General features: G+C 49.7%; 1 protein-coding gene across 1 annotated transcript; it reads left to right on the top strand.

Annotated features, from left to right (window-relative positions):
* Nucleotides 1-7,799: 7,799 nt before the first annotated feature.
* Nucleotides 7,800-10,444, top strand: LOC138356432 (circumsporozoite protein-like). Its single transcript, XM_069312581.1, has 2 exons — nucleotides 7,800-7,823; nucleotides 10,019-10,444. Exons 1-2 carry the CDS (start codon nucleotides 7,800-7,802, stop codon nucleotides 10,442-10,444), a joined length of 450 nt encoding a protein of 149 aa, XP_069168682.1.
* Nucleotides 10,445-15,421: the final 4,977 nt, after the last annotated feature.

Below are 15,421 nucleotides of genomic sequence, written 5' to 3'. Positions count from 1 at the left end.
CGCAACCCCTTCTCGCAAATTCGTAAAGTCAATATTGACTTATTAACTACGTGCATAGGTGATATACTAAACATAATAGATACCCTTAAAAAGATTCATAGAAAACACCGACCTTACCTAACCTTGTTAGTATCTTAAGATAAGCATCTTATTGCTTCGTAATTACAATTATTACTTAACCTGTACCTATTATAGGTTAGGTAATAATTGTAATTACGAAGCAATAAGATGCTTATCTTAACATACTAAGTAGGTTAGGTAAGGTCAGTGTTTTCTATGAATCTTTTTAAGGGTATCTATTATGTTAAGTATGTCACCTATGCACATATTTAATAAGTCAATATTGACTTATTAAATTTGCGAGAACGGGTTGCAATACGATCGCAGCCGGGGAACAGAATATTGGGGTCGGGTACACTCAACAGATGGCGTTGACATCGTCACACCTCCCTTCCTAACAAAAATTGGGGTCAGGTGTGCTCAACAGATGGCGTCGACAGTCACAGCCGGGGAACATAAAATGGGGTCGGGTGCACTCAACAGATGGCGTTGACATCGTCACACTTCCCTTCCTAACAAAAATTGGGGTCAGGTGTGCTCAATAGATGGCGTCAACATCGTCACACTCATACTACCTGAGAATCTACCACAGCTACGCATAATACTTACCTGTCACCAGAGCGGAGACAGCAGCCAGGAGGACGGACAGAACAACGGAGGGCCCCGCCCACTCTGCGGCGCCCACGCCCACGTACACATACCCGCCCACGCCCACCATCCCACTAAGACCTGCAGGAGTAGAGAAATGAACATTAATTAGTATAACCCTTTTCTAACTTGCCAGAGGACCCAAAACAAAAAACGGTCAATTTAAAGTGTCCTCTCCTAACCTACCAGAAGACCCATAATAGAAAACGGGACAGTTCGTCACTTTCGCAAACCGCTCCAATTTTCTAGTAAACCAATTTTTGGCCGTATGTAACGCATACGATCGAAAAGCGACGTTCTCTGAAGGAGGACAGGTTGTAGGAGGACAGGTTATAGGGGGAGAGGTTGTACGACGACAGGTTGTAGGAGGACAGGTTATAGGGGGACAGGTTGTACGACGACAGGTTGTAGAGGGACAGGTTGAAGGAGGACAGGTTGTAGGAGGACAGGTTGAAGGAGGACAGGTTGTAGGAGGACAGGTTGTAGGAGAACAGGATGCAGGAGGAGAGCTTGTAGAGGGACAGTTTATAATACGACTGGTTGTACGAGAGGTTGTAGGAGGATAGGTTGCAGGAGAATAAGTTGTAGGAGGACAGGATGGAGGAGGACAGGATATTGGAGGACAGGTTGTAGGAGTACAAGTTGTAGGAGGACAGGTTGTAGGAGGACAGATTGTAGGAGGACATGTTGCAGGAGTACAGGTTGTAGGGGCACAGGTTTTAGGAGGACAGTTTGTAGGAGGACAGGTTGTAGGAGGACAGATTGTAGGAAGACAGGTTGTAGAAGCACAGAATGTAGGTGAACAGGTTGTAGGAGGACAGGTTGCAGTAGAACAGGTTGTAGGAGGACAGATTGTAGGGGGAAAGGTTGTTAAAGACAGGTTGCAGGACTATAGGTTGTAGGGGGACCCGTTGTAGGAGGACAAGTTGTAGGAGGACAGGTTGTAGGGAAGATTGCAGGAGGAAAGGTTGTAGGAGGACAGGGGGTAGGAAAACAGGTTGTAGGAGGACAGGTTGTAGGGGGAAAGGTTGTTAAAGACAGGTTGCAGGACTATAGGTTGTAGGGGGACCCGTTGTAGGAGGACAAGTTGTAGGAGGACAGGTTGTAGGGAAGATTGCAGGAGGAAAGGTTGTAGGAGGACAGGGGGTAGGAAAACAGGTTGTAGGAGGACAGGTTGTAGGGGGAAAGGTTGTTAAAGACAGGTTGCAGGACTATAGGTTGTAGGGGGACCCGTTGTAGGAGGACAGGTTGCAGGACGACAGTTTGAAGGAGGACAGGTTGAACGAGGACAGGTTGTAGGAGGACAGGTTGTAGGTTGACAGGTTGAAGAAGAACTTTTTGTAGGACAGTTTGTAGGAGGACAGGTTGTAGGAGGACAGATTGCAGGAGAACAGGTTGCAGGAGAATAGGTTGAAGGAGGACAGGTTGTAGGAGGACAGGTTAAAGGAGGACAGGTTGTAGGACAGGTTATAGGGAGACAGGTTGTAGGAGGACAGGTTGTAGGAGGAGAGGTTGAAGGAGGACAGATTGTAGGAGGACATGTTGTAGGAGGACAGGTTGTAGGAGGACAGGCTGTAGGAGAACAGGTTGTAGGAGGACAGGTGACAGGTTGCAAGAGGACAGGTTGAAGGAGGACAGGTTGTAGGAGGACAGGTTGTAGGAGGACAGGATGTAGGGGGGAGAGGTTGTAGTAGGACATGTTGCAGGACTCTAGGTTGTAGGAGGACTGGTTGTAGGTGGACAGGTTGTAGGAGGACAGGTTGTAGGACAGGTTGTAGGAGGACATGTTGTAGAGGGACATATATGTCGTGACGCTGAACCCCGGTTCATTCCGAACACAGCGATAACACAACACATAACACCTTGCCTCAGCAACCGTTACTACCACTGTTACCTAGCAGTAAATCTGTTACCTAGCAGTAAATCTGTTACCTAGCAGTAAATCTGTTACCTAGCAGTAAATCTGTTACCTAGGAGTGAATAGGTACCTGGGAGTTAGTCAGCTGTCACAGGCTGCTTCCTGGGGGTGGAGGCCTGGTCGAGGACCGGGCCGCGGGGACACTAAAAGCCCGGAAATCATCTCAAGATAACCTCAAGATAACCACCGTGTACTCCTACACACACCAGACCCTTGAGGCGTACCACTAGGTTTGTACTGGAACACAATGAATGAACATATGGAAGGTATTTAAAGGCCGTCGGGTTTTGTCATTTAATTACAAAGAATAGACTCTGACAAATAATAACATATTAACATACTCTATTAGGTCAATACACTTCCAATACCCATAGACCACTTGACCTCCGCGATCACCACCCACACTCGTAACTTCCGCCTAAGTCCCTAATACGGAATGATTACTACAACGCTACACACCCGGTTAGTCTTACATTCAATACTCACATACTGCAGACTTAACTTGGTCACTAAGATCACATGAGGCTCTCGCATAGCTGTCTGCTACACTTCGCTGCTGCCACAAACGGAGACCTCGGAGGACTTGCCAGTTCCACTCCCACAACAAGACTGTCTTCAGCCAGCCATGGCCTCAAACATTTCACCACGCCTCTCTAGGAAGGTATAATCCGATTAACCTTATCCCTAGAAGCGGTAACCTTGTTCGCCTGAGTCCTCTTTCCAGGAATTATTAGTTTGGCTAACAGCTGCGGTCTTAATCCATTGACCTTTCTTGGATATGTGATCCATAGTCTGTCTACTTAACATGTACTTCCAATCATCATTCGTTAAATATTGTAGTAATGATCCTCTAGCTAATAATCCCTACTAACTTGTGGATTACAACAAGGACAGGTTGTAGAGGACAGGTTGTAGAAGGACAGGTTGTAGGGGGACAGGTTGTAGGAGGATGTGTTGTAGGAGGACAGGTTGTAGGAGGACAGTTTGTTGGAGGACAGGTTGTAGGGGACAGGTTGTAGGAGGACGGGTTGTAGGAGGACAGGTTGTAGGAGGACAGTTTGTTGGAGGACAGGTTGTAGGGGACAGGTTGTAGGAGGACAGGTTGAAGGGGGACAGTTTGCAGGAGGATAGGTTGTAGGGGACAGGTTGTAGCAGGACAGGTTGTAGGGGGACAGGTTGTAGGAGAACAGGTTGTAGAAGGACAGTTTGTAGGAGGACAGGTTGTAGGAGGACAGGTTTCAGGAGAACAGGTTGCAGGAGGACAGGTTGTAGAGGGACAGGTTGTATGAGGACAGATTGTAGAAGGACAGGTTGCAGGAGGACAGATTGTAGGACAGATTGTAGAAGGATAGTATGTAGGTGAACAGGTTGTAGGAGGACAGGTTGCAGGAGAACAGGTTGCAGGAAGACAGGTTGTAGGAGGACAGACTCTAGGAGGACAGGTTCTAGCAGGACAAGTTGTAGGAAAACCGGTTGCAGGAGGACAGGTTGAAGAAGGACAGGTTGTAGGAGGACATGTTGTAAGAGGACAGGTTGTAGGAGGACAGGTTGTAGGAGAAGAGGTTGTAGGAGGACAGGTTGTAAGAGGACAGGTTGTAGGAGGACAGGTTGTAGGAAGACATGTTGTAAGAGGACAGGTTGTAGGAGGACAGGTTGTAGGAGAAGAGGTTGTAGGAGGACAGGTTGTAAGAGGACAATTTGTAGGAGGACAGTTTGTTGGAGGACAGGTTGAAGGGGGACAGTTTGTCGGAGGACAGGTTGTAGGGGACAGATTGTAGCAGGACAGGTTGTAGGGGAACAGGTTGTAGGAGGACAGGTTGTAGGAGAAGAGGTTGTAGTAGGACATGTTGCAGGACTATTGGTTGTAGGACAGGTTATAGGAGGACAGGTTGTAGGGGACAGGTTGTAGGAGGACAGATTGTAGGAGGACAGGTTGTAGGAGCTCAGGTTGCAGGAGGACAGGTTATAGGAAAGATTTCAGGAGAACAGGTTGTAGGAGGACCAGTTGTAGGAGAACAGGTTGTAGGAGGACAGGTTGTAGTGTAACAAGAGAGCAGTACATAGTACAACATGAACATCATAACAGCATGAACAAGCCACTTGGAGGATGAACAAACCACAGGCGCTAGTCAGGCGGCGGCAGACAATATAAAAGTTACACCTCTGTACAAGTTAGCCATAGAGCCAGGTCAACGGTCATCGAATCACAAAGAGGTCAGAGTTGATGCCGTCATGATAATCTTCAGGGATTAACCCCTAAACATCAAATGTAAAACCCTCATGTTCAACTGGGGAGCAGGAGATCATGGGACAGTCAGTAGAGTGGGCGCAGCCCAGTAGGAAGGTGTGTGTGGACTCGGGGAAGGAACATCATCTCCAGGAAAACTGTGGAACAACATACGAGTAAGTACGGCTCTCTTGTACTAAAGCACCTCATTCAGTACTCATAGCCTCTAGTAGGGAATATAGTTAGGGAGTGTCTTTTTTAATTATTTCAAATAAAGTCATATATTAAGTGTTATAAAATGTGTATTAATGGTTCCTTGTCTTAGTGATATTGGGCCTACCGTCCCCTTTGCCCCAGTGACCTAGTGTTCTTAATTATCCAGTACTCCTCCCCCCGTCCGTCTTCCGTGTTGAGGTGTTAGCATTGGGTGTGTCCCGCCTTATTCTTGTGTACACTATAGTTCCCAAGTGGTCAGGATTATTCGAGTGTCAGGCCAAGATCCTTGTACCGTTCAATTGTTCCCTACACCTGTCCTGGTAGGTTATTCCATCTGCAAGACCTACGACTCTCACTCCGGTCCCCTGTCCGGTAACTCAGGGTGGTGGCAGCGTCACTCGGTAACTCATACGATAGGTTGTGACTACGATTATCTCTATCTTTCTGTCTCACTCTCCCTCACTAGTGTCTCACTCTCCCTCGCCCTCACTCGCTCTCGCTCTCCCTCCCTTGCTCTCGCTCTGCCTCACTCTTCCTCTCTCTCTCTCGCTCTCTCCCTCTCTCTCTCTCTCTCTCTCTCTCTCCTTCCTCTGTGTACTGGTTTACGTCTTCGTATGACGGCCCGAGTGTTAACATCTTACATGATCGGTATAGCATCTGTTATTACCATAGGAAGAGCGGAGATTGCACGGTTGGCTCAGTGGTAGTAGCGGGGTGCGCGGTCGAGATAATACAAGGCGAGATATTACAGTAGGACGACAGTTTGTAGGTCAACAGGTTGTAGGAAGACAGGTTGTAGGAGGACAGGATGCAGGAGGACAAGTTGCAGGAGGTAAGATTGTAGGACAGGTTGTAGGAGGAGAGGTTGTAAGAGGACAGGTTGTTGGAGGACAGGTTGTAGGGGAAAAGGTTGAAGGAGGACAGGTTGTAGTAGGACAGATTGCAGGACTGTAGGTTGTAGGAGGAACGGTTGTAGGAGGACAGGTTACAAGAGGACAGGTTGTAAGTGGATAGATTGTAGGGGTACAAGTTGTAGGAGGACAGGTTGTTGGAGGAGAGTTTATAGGAGTGACGTTTTAGGTGAACAGGCTGTAGAGGGACAGGTTGTAGGAGGAGAGGTTGCAAGCGGACAGGTTGTAGGAGGACAGGTTGTTGGAGGACAGGTTGTAGGAGGAAAGGATGTTGAAGGACAGTTTGTAGGAGGACAGGTTGTAGAGGACAGGTTGTAGGAGGAAAGGCTGTAGGAGGACAGGTTGTAGGAGGCCATGTTGTAGGAGGACAGGTTGTAAGAGGAGAGTTTGTAAGAGGACAGGTTGTAGGAGGACAGGTTGCAGGAGGACAGGTTGAACAAGAACAGGTTGTAGGAGGACAAGTTGTTGGAGGACAAGTTGAAGGAGGACAGGTTGCAGGAGGACAGGTTGTAGGAGGACAGGTTGTAGGACAGAATGCTGGAGGACAGGTTGTAGGAGGACAGGTTGTAGGAGGAAAGGTTGTAGGGGAACAGGTTGAAGGAGGACAGGTTGTAGGAGGACAAGTTGCAGGACTATAGGTTGTAAGAGGACCGGTTGTAGGAGGACAGGTTGCAGGAAGACAGGTTGTACGAGGACAGGTTGTAGGGGTACAGGTTGTAGGAGGACAGGTTGTAGGAGGACAGGTTATAGGAGGACAGGTTACAGGAGGACAGGTTGTACGAGGACAGGTTGTAGGAGGACAGGTTGTAGGAGGACAGGTTGTAATAGGACGGGTTGTAGGAGGACAGGTTGGAGGAGGACAGTTTGTAGGAGGACAGGTTGTAGGGGAAAGGTTGTAGGAGGACAGGTTGAAGGGGGACAGTTTGCAGGAGGACAGGTTGTAGGGGACAAGTTGTAGCAGGACAGGTTCTAGCAGGACAAGTTGTAGGAAAACCGGTTGCAGGAGGACAGGTTGAAGAAGGACAGGTTGTAGGAGGACATGTTGTAAGAGGACAGGTTGTAGGAGGACAGGTTGTAGGAGAAGAGGTTGTAGGAGGACAGGTTGTAAGAGGACAGGTTGAAGGAGGACAGGTCGTAGGAGGCCAGGTTGAAAGAGGACAGGATGTAGGGGGACAGGTTGTAGGAGGACAGGTTGTAGTAGGACAGGTTGCAGGACTATAGGTTGTAGGAGGACTGGTTGTAGGAGGACAGGTTGCAGGATGACAGGTTGTAGGAGGACAGGTTGTAGGACAGGTTGTAGGAGGACAGGTTGTAGAGAGACAGGTTGTAGGTGGACAGGTTTTAGGAGGACAGTTTGGAGGGGGACAGGTTATAGGAGGACAGGTTGTAGGGGGACAGGTTGTAGGAGGACAGATTGTAGGAGGACAGGTTGTAGAAGGATAGTATGTAGGTGAAAAGGTTGTAGGAGGACAGGTTGCAGGAGAACAGGTTATAGGAAAGATTTCAGAACAGGTTGTAGGAGGACCAGTTGTAGGAGGACAGGTTGTAGGAGGACAGGTTGTAGGAGCTCAGGTTGCTGGAGGACAGGTTATAGGAAAGATTTCAGAACAGGTTGTAGGAGGACCAGTTGTAGGAGGACAGGTTGTAGGAGGACAGGTTGTAGGAGCTCAGGTTGCTGGAGGACAGGTTATAGGAAAGATTTCAGGAGAACAGGTTGTAGGAGGACCAGTTGTAGGAGGACAGGTTGTAGGAGGACAGGTTGTAGGACGAGAGTTTGTAGGTCAACAGGTTTTAGGAGGACAGGTTGTAGAAGGACAGGATGCAGGAGGACAAGTTGCAGGAGGTAAGATTGTAGGACAGGTTGTAGAGGTACAAGTTGTAGGAGGACAGGTTGTTGGAGGAGAGTTTATAGGAGTGACGTTTGTAGGTGGACAAGTTGTAGAGGGACAGGTTGTAGGAGGACACGTTGTTGGAGGACAGGTTCTAGGAGGCCAGGTTGTAGGGGGACAGGTTGTAGGAGGACGGGTTGTAGGAGGACAGGTTTAAGGAGGAGAGATTGTAGGAGGAGAGATTGTAGGAGGACTGGTTGTAGGAGGACAGTTTGTAGGAGGACAGGTTGTAGGAAGACAGATTGCAGGAGAATAAGTTGCAGGAGGATAGATTGTAGGAGGACAGGTTGTAGGAGGACAGGTTGTAGGACAGGTTGCAGGAGGACAGGTTGTAGGAGGACAGGTTTTAGGAGGACAGGTTATAGGAGGACAGGTTGTAGGAGGAAAGGCTGTAGGAGGACAGATTGTAAGAGGCCATGTTGTAGGAGGACAGGTTGTAAGAGGAGAGTTTGTAAGAGGACAGGTTGTAGGAGGACAGTTTGCAGGAGGACAGGTTGTACAAGAACAGGTTTTAGGAGGACAAGTGGTAGGAGGACAAGTTGAAGGAGGACAGGTTGCAGGAGGACAGGTTGTAGAAGGACAGGTTGTAGGACAGATTGTTGGAGGACAGGTTGTAGGAGGACAGGTTGTAGGACGAAAGGTTGTAGGGGAACAGGTTGTAGGAGGACATGTTGCAGAACAAGTTGCAGGAGGACAGGATGCAGGAGGAAAAGTTGCAGGAGGAAATATTGTAGGACAGTATGAAGGGGGACAGGTTGTAGGGGGACAGGTTGAAGGAGGACAGGTTGTAGGAGGACAGATTGCAGGACTATAGGATGTAAGAGGACCGGTTGTAGGATGACAAGTTGCAGGAAGACAGGTTGTACGAGGACAGGTTGTAGGGGTACAGGTTGTAGGAGGACAGGTTGTAGGAGGACAGGTTATAGGAGGACAGGTTGCAGGAGGACAGGTTGTAGGAGGACAAGCTGTAGGAGGACAGGTTGTAGGAGGAGAGGTTACAGGAAAACACGTCGCAGGAAGACAGGTTGAAGGAGGACAGGTTGTAGGAGGAGAGGTTGTAGGAGGACATGTTGTAGGATGACAGGGTGTAGGAGGACAGGCTGTGTAAGAGGACAGGTTGCAGGAGAACAGGTTGCAGGAGGACAGGTTGTAGAAGGACGGGTTGTAGGTGGACAGGTTGTTGGAGGACAGGTTGCAGGAGGACAGGTGTACGAGGACAGGGTGTAGGAGGACAGGTTGTAGGTGAACAGGTTGTAGGAGGACAGGTTGCAGGATTAAAGATTGTAGAAGGACAGGTTGTAGGATGAGAGGTTGTGGGAGGACAGGTTTAAGCGGGACAGTTTGTACGAGGACAGATTGTAGTAGGACAGGTTGCAGGACTATAGGTTATAGGAGGACTGGTTGTAGGAGGACAGGTTGCAGGAGGATAGGTTGTAGGTGAATAGGTTGTAGGGGTACAGGTTGTAGGAGGACAGGTTGTAGGAGGATAGGTTGTAGGAGGACCGTTTGTAGGAAGACAGGTTGTAGAAGGACAGGTTTGTAGAAGGAGAGGTTGCAGGAGGACAGGTTGTAGGTTGACAGGTTGTAGGGGTACAGGTTGTAGGAGGACAGGCTGTAGGAGGACAGGTTGCAGGATATTGACAGGTTGTAGGAGGACAGGTTTTATCAGGAAAGGTTGTAGGAGGACAGGTTGCAGGAGGACAGGTTGCAGGAGGATAGGTTGCAAGAGGACAGGTTGCAGGAGGACAGGCTGTAGGAGGACAGGTTGCAGGAGCATAGATTGCAGGAGGACAGGTTGCAGGAGGACAGGTTGCATTAGGACAGGTTACAGGAAGACAGGCTGTACGAGGACAGGCTGTACGAGGTCAGGGTGTATGAAGACAGGTTTTAGGAAGAGAGGTTGTAGGAAGACAGTTTGCAGGAGGACAGGTTGTAGGAGGACAGGCTGCAGGAGAGGCTGTAGGAGGACAGGTTGCAAGAGAAAAGGTTGCATCAGGACAGATTCAGGAGGATAGGCTGTAGGAGGACAGTTTGTTGGAGGAAAGGCTCTAGAAGGACAGGCTGTAGGAGGACAGATTGTAGGAGGACAGGTTTCAGGAGGACAGGTTGCAGGAGTACAGGTTGTAGAAGGACATTTGTAGGAGAACAGGTTGCAGGAGGACAGATTGTAGGAGGACAGAATGTATCAGAACAGGTTGAAGGAGGACAGGTTGCAGGAGGACAGGTTGTAGGAGGACAGGTTGCAGGAGAACAGGTTGCAGGAGGACAGATTGTAGGAGGACAGAATGTATCAGAACAGGTTGAAGGAGGACAGGTTGCAGGAGGACAGGTTGTAGGAGGACAGGTTGCAGGAGAACAGGTTGCAGGAGGACAGGTTGTAGGAGGACAGGTTTTAGGAGAACAGGGTGTTGGAGGACAGGCTGTAGGAGGACACGTTGTAGGAGGACAGGCTGTAGGAGGACTGGCTGTAGGAGGTCAGGGTGTAGGAAGACAGGTTTTAGGAGGACAGGTTGTAGAAGACAGTTTCCAGGAGGACAGGTTGCAGGAGGACAGGCTGCAGGAGGACGGGCTGTAGGACAAGTTGCAGGAGAACAGGTTGCATCAGGACAAGTTCAGGAGGACAGGCTGTAGGAGGACAGGTTGTAGGAGGACAGGCTCTAGAAGGACTGGCTGTAGGAGGACAAATTGTAGGAGGACAGGTTGCAGGAGGACAGGATGCAGAAGGACAGGTTGCAGGAGGACAGGTTGTAAAAGGACATTTGCAGGAGAACACGGTTGCAGGAGGACAGATTGTAGGAGGACAGAATGTAGGAGAACAGGTTGAAGGAGGACAGGTTGCTGGATAACAGGTTGCAGGAGGACAGGTTTTAGGAGAACAGGGTGTAGGTGGGCAGGCTGTAGAAGGACAGGTTGTAGGAGGACAGGTTGTAGGAGGACAGGCTGTAGGAGGACAGGTTGTAGGAGGACAGGTTTTAGGAGAACAGGGTGTAGGTGGACAGGCTGTAGAAGGACAGGTTGTAGGAGGACAGGTTGTAGGAGAACAGGGTGTAGGAGGACAGGTTGTAGGAGGACAGGTTTTAGGAGAACAGGGTGTAGGTGGACAGGCTGTAGAAGGACAGGTTGTAGGAGGACAGGCTGTAGGAGAAGAGGTTGTAGGAGGACAGGCTGTAGGAGAAGAGGTTGTAGGAGGACAGGTTGCAGGGGAACAGGTTGCAGGAGGACAGGTTGTAGGAGGACAGGATGTAAGAGAATAGGTTTTAGGAGAACAGGTTGTAGGAGGACAGGTTGTAAGAGGACAAGTTGCAGGAGAACAGGTTTTAGCGGGACAGGTTTTAGGAGGACAGTTTGTAGGAGGACAGGTTATAGGAGGACTGGTTGTAGAGGGACAGGTTGTAGGGGACAGGTTGTAGGGGACAGGTTGTAGGAGGACAGGTTGTAGGGGACAGGTTGTAGGAGGACAGGTTGTAGAGGACTGGTTGTAGAGGGACAGGTTGTAGGGGACAGGTTGTAGGGGACAGGTTGTAGGGGACAGGTTGTAGGGGACAGGTTGTAGGAGGACAGGTTATAGGAGGACTGGTTGTAGAGGGACAGGTTGTAGGGGACAGGTTGTAGGGGACAGGTTGTAGGAGGACAGGTTGTAGTGTAACACCGTAAAGGTGTTTGGCTTAGTTTTTTTTACTACATACATAGAGTACATGAGTCACAGACAAGGATTTGACAGGCGCCATTCTGGCAGCCTGAATCTCACACCTTGGGTGACCTCTGGGTCACCCAAGTGACCTGAGGTCACCAATTTGAATTTCACCTTGCCTCTGCTAATCTGATAATTGACCTTCAAACATGCCGACGTTTAAGGAGTGGCTTGGTAGAGAGCCGGAGGCTATCTACTTGTAGGCGGAGTTAGCTACTAGGTTTCCCAATATATGCTCGGAGAGCTATCGATTCGAGAGCATTAAGAGAACAACAGCAGCCAGGAGAGCAGAGAAGACGGCCTAGCAGGGAGGCTGTCGGCCGGCAGGGCGGGACACCCCCCCCCCCCCCCCATCTATCCAGCTATAGGCAGACACTTGGTGAGTTGAACATTAAGGTGACTTGGTCGTGTTTACATATGTTGTGTGATGATCAGGGATAGTCAGTTGTAGGGTTCTCAAATTCTTGGATGATGATTCACTTTGCATATTAAACTGGAACATTTGAATGGCTTAAATTATGATAGTTATCATGTGAAATATAATTGAATTTATTATTTAAATTGTCTTTAACTTGGTTCCGTAGAGTCTTTGAGTTGAGGTGAGAAAGCCTCTGTGGTTACTGGTTCAGGATTTTAATGAGTACATGATACAGTTGGAACAGACTAATAATGACCTCGTGTTAACATCTTTGAGAATTTGGTGATACAGGCAAGTTCCATTCCTTGTCTTGTATGGAATGATCTTGAATGGATGGTGGCAGCACTTCTTCTACTACTACCTACTCTTCTACTTCTACTATCTACTCTTCTACTTCTACCTATCTACACCTCTCCCTCCACCCCTCTCTAAACTCTCACTTTCAACTAATGACCCTCCTCGCTCCTCCCACCTCTCTACCTCTCACCCCAAACCCTCACTAATTACTTCACTATTCATTTCTTTCCTTTCGTTTTCTCTTATACGTTTGTGGCAGTGAAATGTATTCAAGAGTTCTCTCTAGAGCTTTCGGGTAGCTGATCAAGTTACGGCGCCTTGTAGTCTTAGCACCTAGGTAGTCAAATACCTAGGTTACAAGGTGTTGAACGAGTGAGGTTGCCGTAGGAACTCTGGGAGTGCTCTAGAATAGTTAGCTAACTGGGGGGTGGAATAATGGACAAGAGAGAGCCATTTCCCCCATCCCCGTTACAGTAGGAGGACAGGTTGTAGGTGGACAGGTTGTAGGAGGACGGGTTGTAGGAGGACAGTTTGTAGGTGGACAGGTTGTAGGAGACAGGTTGTAGGAGGACAGGTTGTAGGGGGACAGGTTGTATTAGAACAGTTTGTAGGAGGACAGGTTGCAGAAAGACAGGTTGTAGAGGGACAGGTTGTAGGAAGCAAGATTGTAGGAGGACAGGTTGCAGGAGGACAGGTTATAGGGGCACAGGTTTTAAGAGGACAGTTTGTAGGAGGGCAGGTTGTAGGAAGACATTGTGGGAGGACAGGTTGTAGAAGGACAGTATGTAGGTGAACAGGTTGCAGGAAAAAAGGTTGTAGGAGGACAGGTTGTAGGAGGACAGGTTGTAGGACAGATTGCAGGAGGACAGGTTGTAGGAGGACATGTTGTAGGAGGACAGGTTGAAGGAGAACAAGTTGCAGGAGGACAGGATGCAGGAGGACAAGTTGCAGGAGGAAAGATTGTAGGACAGGATGTAGGAGGACAAGTTGTAGGAGGACAGGTTGTAGGAGGACAGGTTGTAGGGGGACAGGTTGAAGGAGGACAGGTTGTAGGAGGACAGGTTGTAGGAGGACAGGTTGTAGGAGGACAGGTTATAGGAGGACAGTTTGTAGGTTGACAGATTGTAGAGGTACATGTTGTAGGAGAAGAGGTTGCAGGCGGACAGGTTGTAGGAGGACAGGTTGTAGAAGGACAGGAGGTATGAGGACAGGTTATAGGAGGACAGGTTGTAGTATGACAGGTTAAAGGAGGACTGGTTGTAGGACAGATTGTAGGAGGACAGGTTATAGGAGGACATGTTGTAGGAGGACAGATTGTTGGAGGACAGGTTGTCGGGGGACAGGTTGAAGGAGTACAGGTTGTAGGAGGACAAGCTGTACGAGGACAGGCTGTAGGAGGTCAGGGCGTAGGAGGACAGGTTTTAGGAGGACAGGTTGTAGGAAGACAGGTTGCAGGAGGACAGGTTGCAGGAGGACAGGTTTCAAGAGGACAGTTTGTAGGAGGACAGGTTGTAGGAGTACAGGTTGTAGGAGGAGAGGTTTTAGGAGGACAGGTTGTAGGAGGACAAGTTGTTGGAGGACAGGTTGAGGATAGGTTTCAGGAGGACAGGTTGTAGGAGGACAAATTTTTGGAGGACAGGTTGTCGGATGACAGGGTGTAGGAGGACAGGTAGTAGGAAGATAGGTTGTATGAGGACAGGGTTTAGGAGGATATGCTGTAGGAGGACAGATTGTTGGAGGACAGGTTGCAGGAGAACAGGTTGCAGGAGGACAGGTTGCAGGAGGACAGGTTGTAGGAGGACAGGTTGCAGGAGAACAGGTTGCAAGAGGACAGGTTGCAGGAGGACAGGTTACAGAAGGACAGGTTGCAGGAGGACAAGTTGCTGGAGGACAGGTTGCAGGAGGACAAGTTGCTGGAGGACAGGTTGCAGAACGACAGGTTGCAGGAGGACAGGTTGCAGGAGAACAGGTTGAAGGAGGACAGGTTGCAGAAGGACAGGTTGCAGGAGGACAGGTTGCAGGAGGACAGGTTGCAGGAGGACAAGTTGCTGGAGGACAGGTTGCAGAAGGACAGGTTGCAGAAGGACAGGTTGCAGGAGGACAGGTTGCAGGAGGACAGGTTGCAGGAGAACAGGTTGAAGGAGGACAGGTTGCAGGAGAACAGGTTGCAGGAGGACAAGTTGCTGGAGGACAGGTTGCAGAAGGACAGGTTGCAGGAAGACAGGTTGCAGGAGGACAGGTTGCTGGAGGACAGGTTGCAGGAGGACAGGTTGCAGGAGGACAGGTTGCAGGAAGACAGGTTGCAGGAGGACAGGTTGCAGGAGGACAGGTTGCAGGAGGACAAGTTGCTGGAGGACAGGTTGCAGAAGGACAGGTTGCAGAAGGACAGGTTGCAGGAGGACAGGTTGCAGGAGGACAGGTTGCAGGAGGACAGGTTGCAGAAGGACAGGTTGCAGAAGGACAGGTTGCAGGAGGACAGGTTGCAGAAGGACAGGTTGCAGGAGAACAGGTTGTAGGAGGACAGGTTGCAGAAGGACAGGTTGCAGGAGGACAGGTTGCAGGAGGACAGGTTGCTGGAGGACAGGTTGCAGGAGGACAGGTTGCAGGAGGACAGGTTGCAGGAGAACAGGTTGTAGGAGGACAGGTTGCAGAAGGACAGGTTGCAGGAGGACAGGTTGCAGGAGGACAGGTTGCAGGAGGACAGGTTGAAGGAGGACAGGTTGCAGGAGGACAGGTTGCAGGAGGACAGGTTGCAGGAGGACAGGTTGCAGGAGGACAGGTTGCAGAAGGACAGGTTGCAGAAGGACAGGTTGCAGGAGGACAGGTTGCAGGAGAACAGGTTGAAGGAGGACAAGTTGCAGAAGGACAGGTTGCAGAACGACAGGTTGCAGAAGGACAGGTTGCAGGAGGACAGGTTGTAGGAGGACAGGTTGCAGGAGGACAGGTTGCAGGAGGACAGGTTGCAGGAGGACAGGTTGCAGGAGGACAGGTTGCAGGAGGACAGGTTGCAGGAGGACAGGTTGTAGGAGGACAGGTTGCAGGAGGACAGGTTGCAGGAGGACAGGTTGCAGGAGGACAGGTTGTAGGAGGACAGGTTGCAGGAGGACAGGTTGAAGGAGGACAGGTTGCAGAAGGACAGGTTGCAG

Source organism: Procambarus clarkii, chromosome 72 (assembly GCF_040958095.1).
Source record: "Procambarus clarkii isolate CNS0578487 chromosome 72, FALCON_Pclarkii_2.0, whole genome shotgun sequence".
Lineage (NCBI taxonomy): Eukaryota > Metazoa > Arthropoda > Malacostraca > Decapoda > Cambaridae > Procambarus > Procambarus clarkii.
This window is presented reverse-complemented; position numbering and strand designations above follow the sequence as displayed.

Coding starts and splice junctions, on each gene's coding strand:
- LOC138356432 (XM_069312581.1), top strand. CDS start 7,800: ATGCAGGAGGACAAGTTGCAGGAG. Junction 7,824..10,018: donor AGGAGGACAAGTTGCAGGAG/GTAAGATTGTAG, acceptor GTAGGAGAACAG/GTTGCAGGAGGACAGATTGT.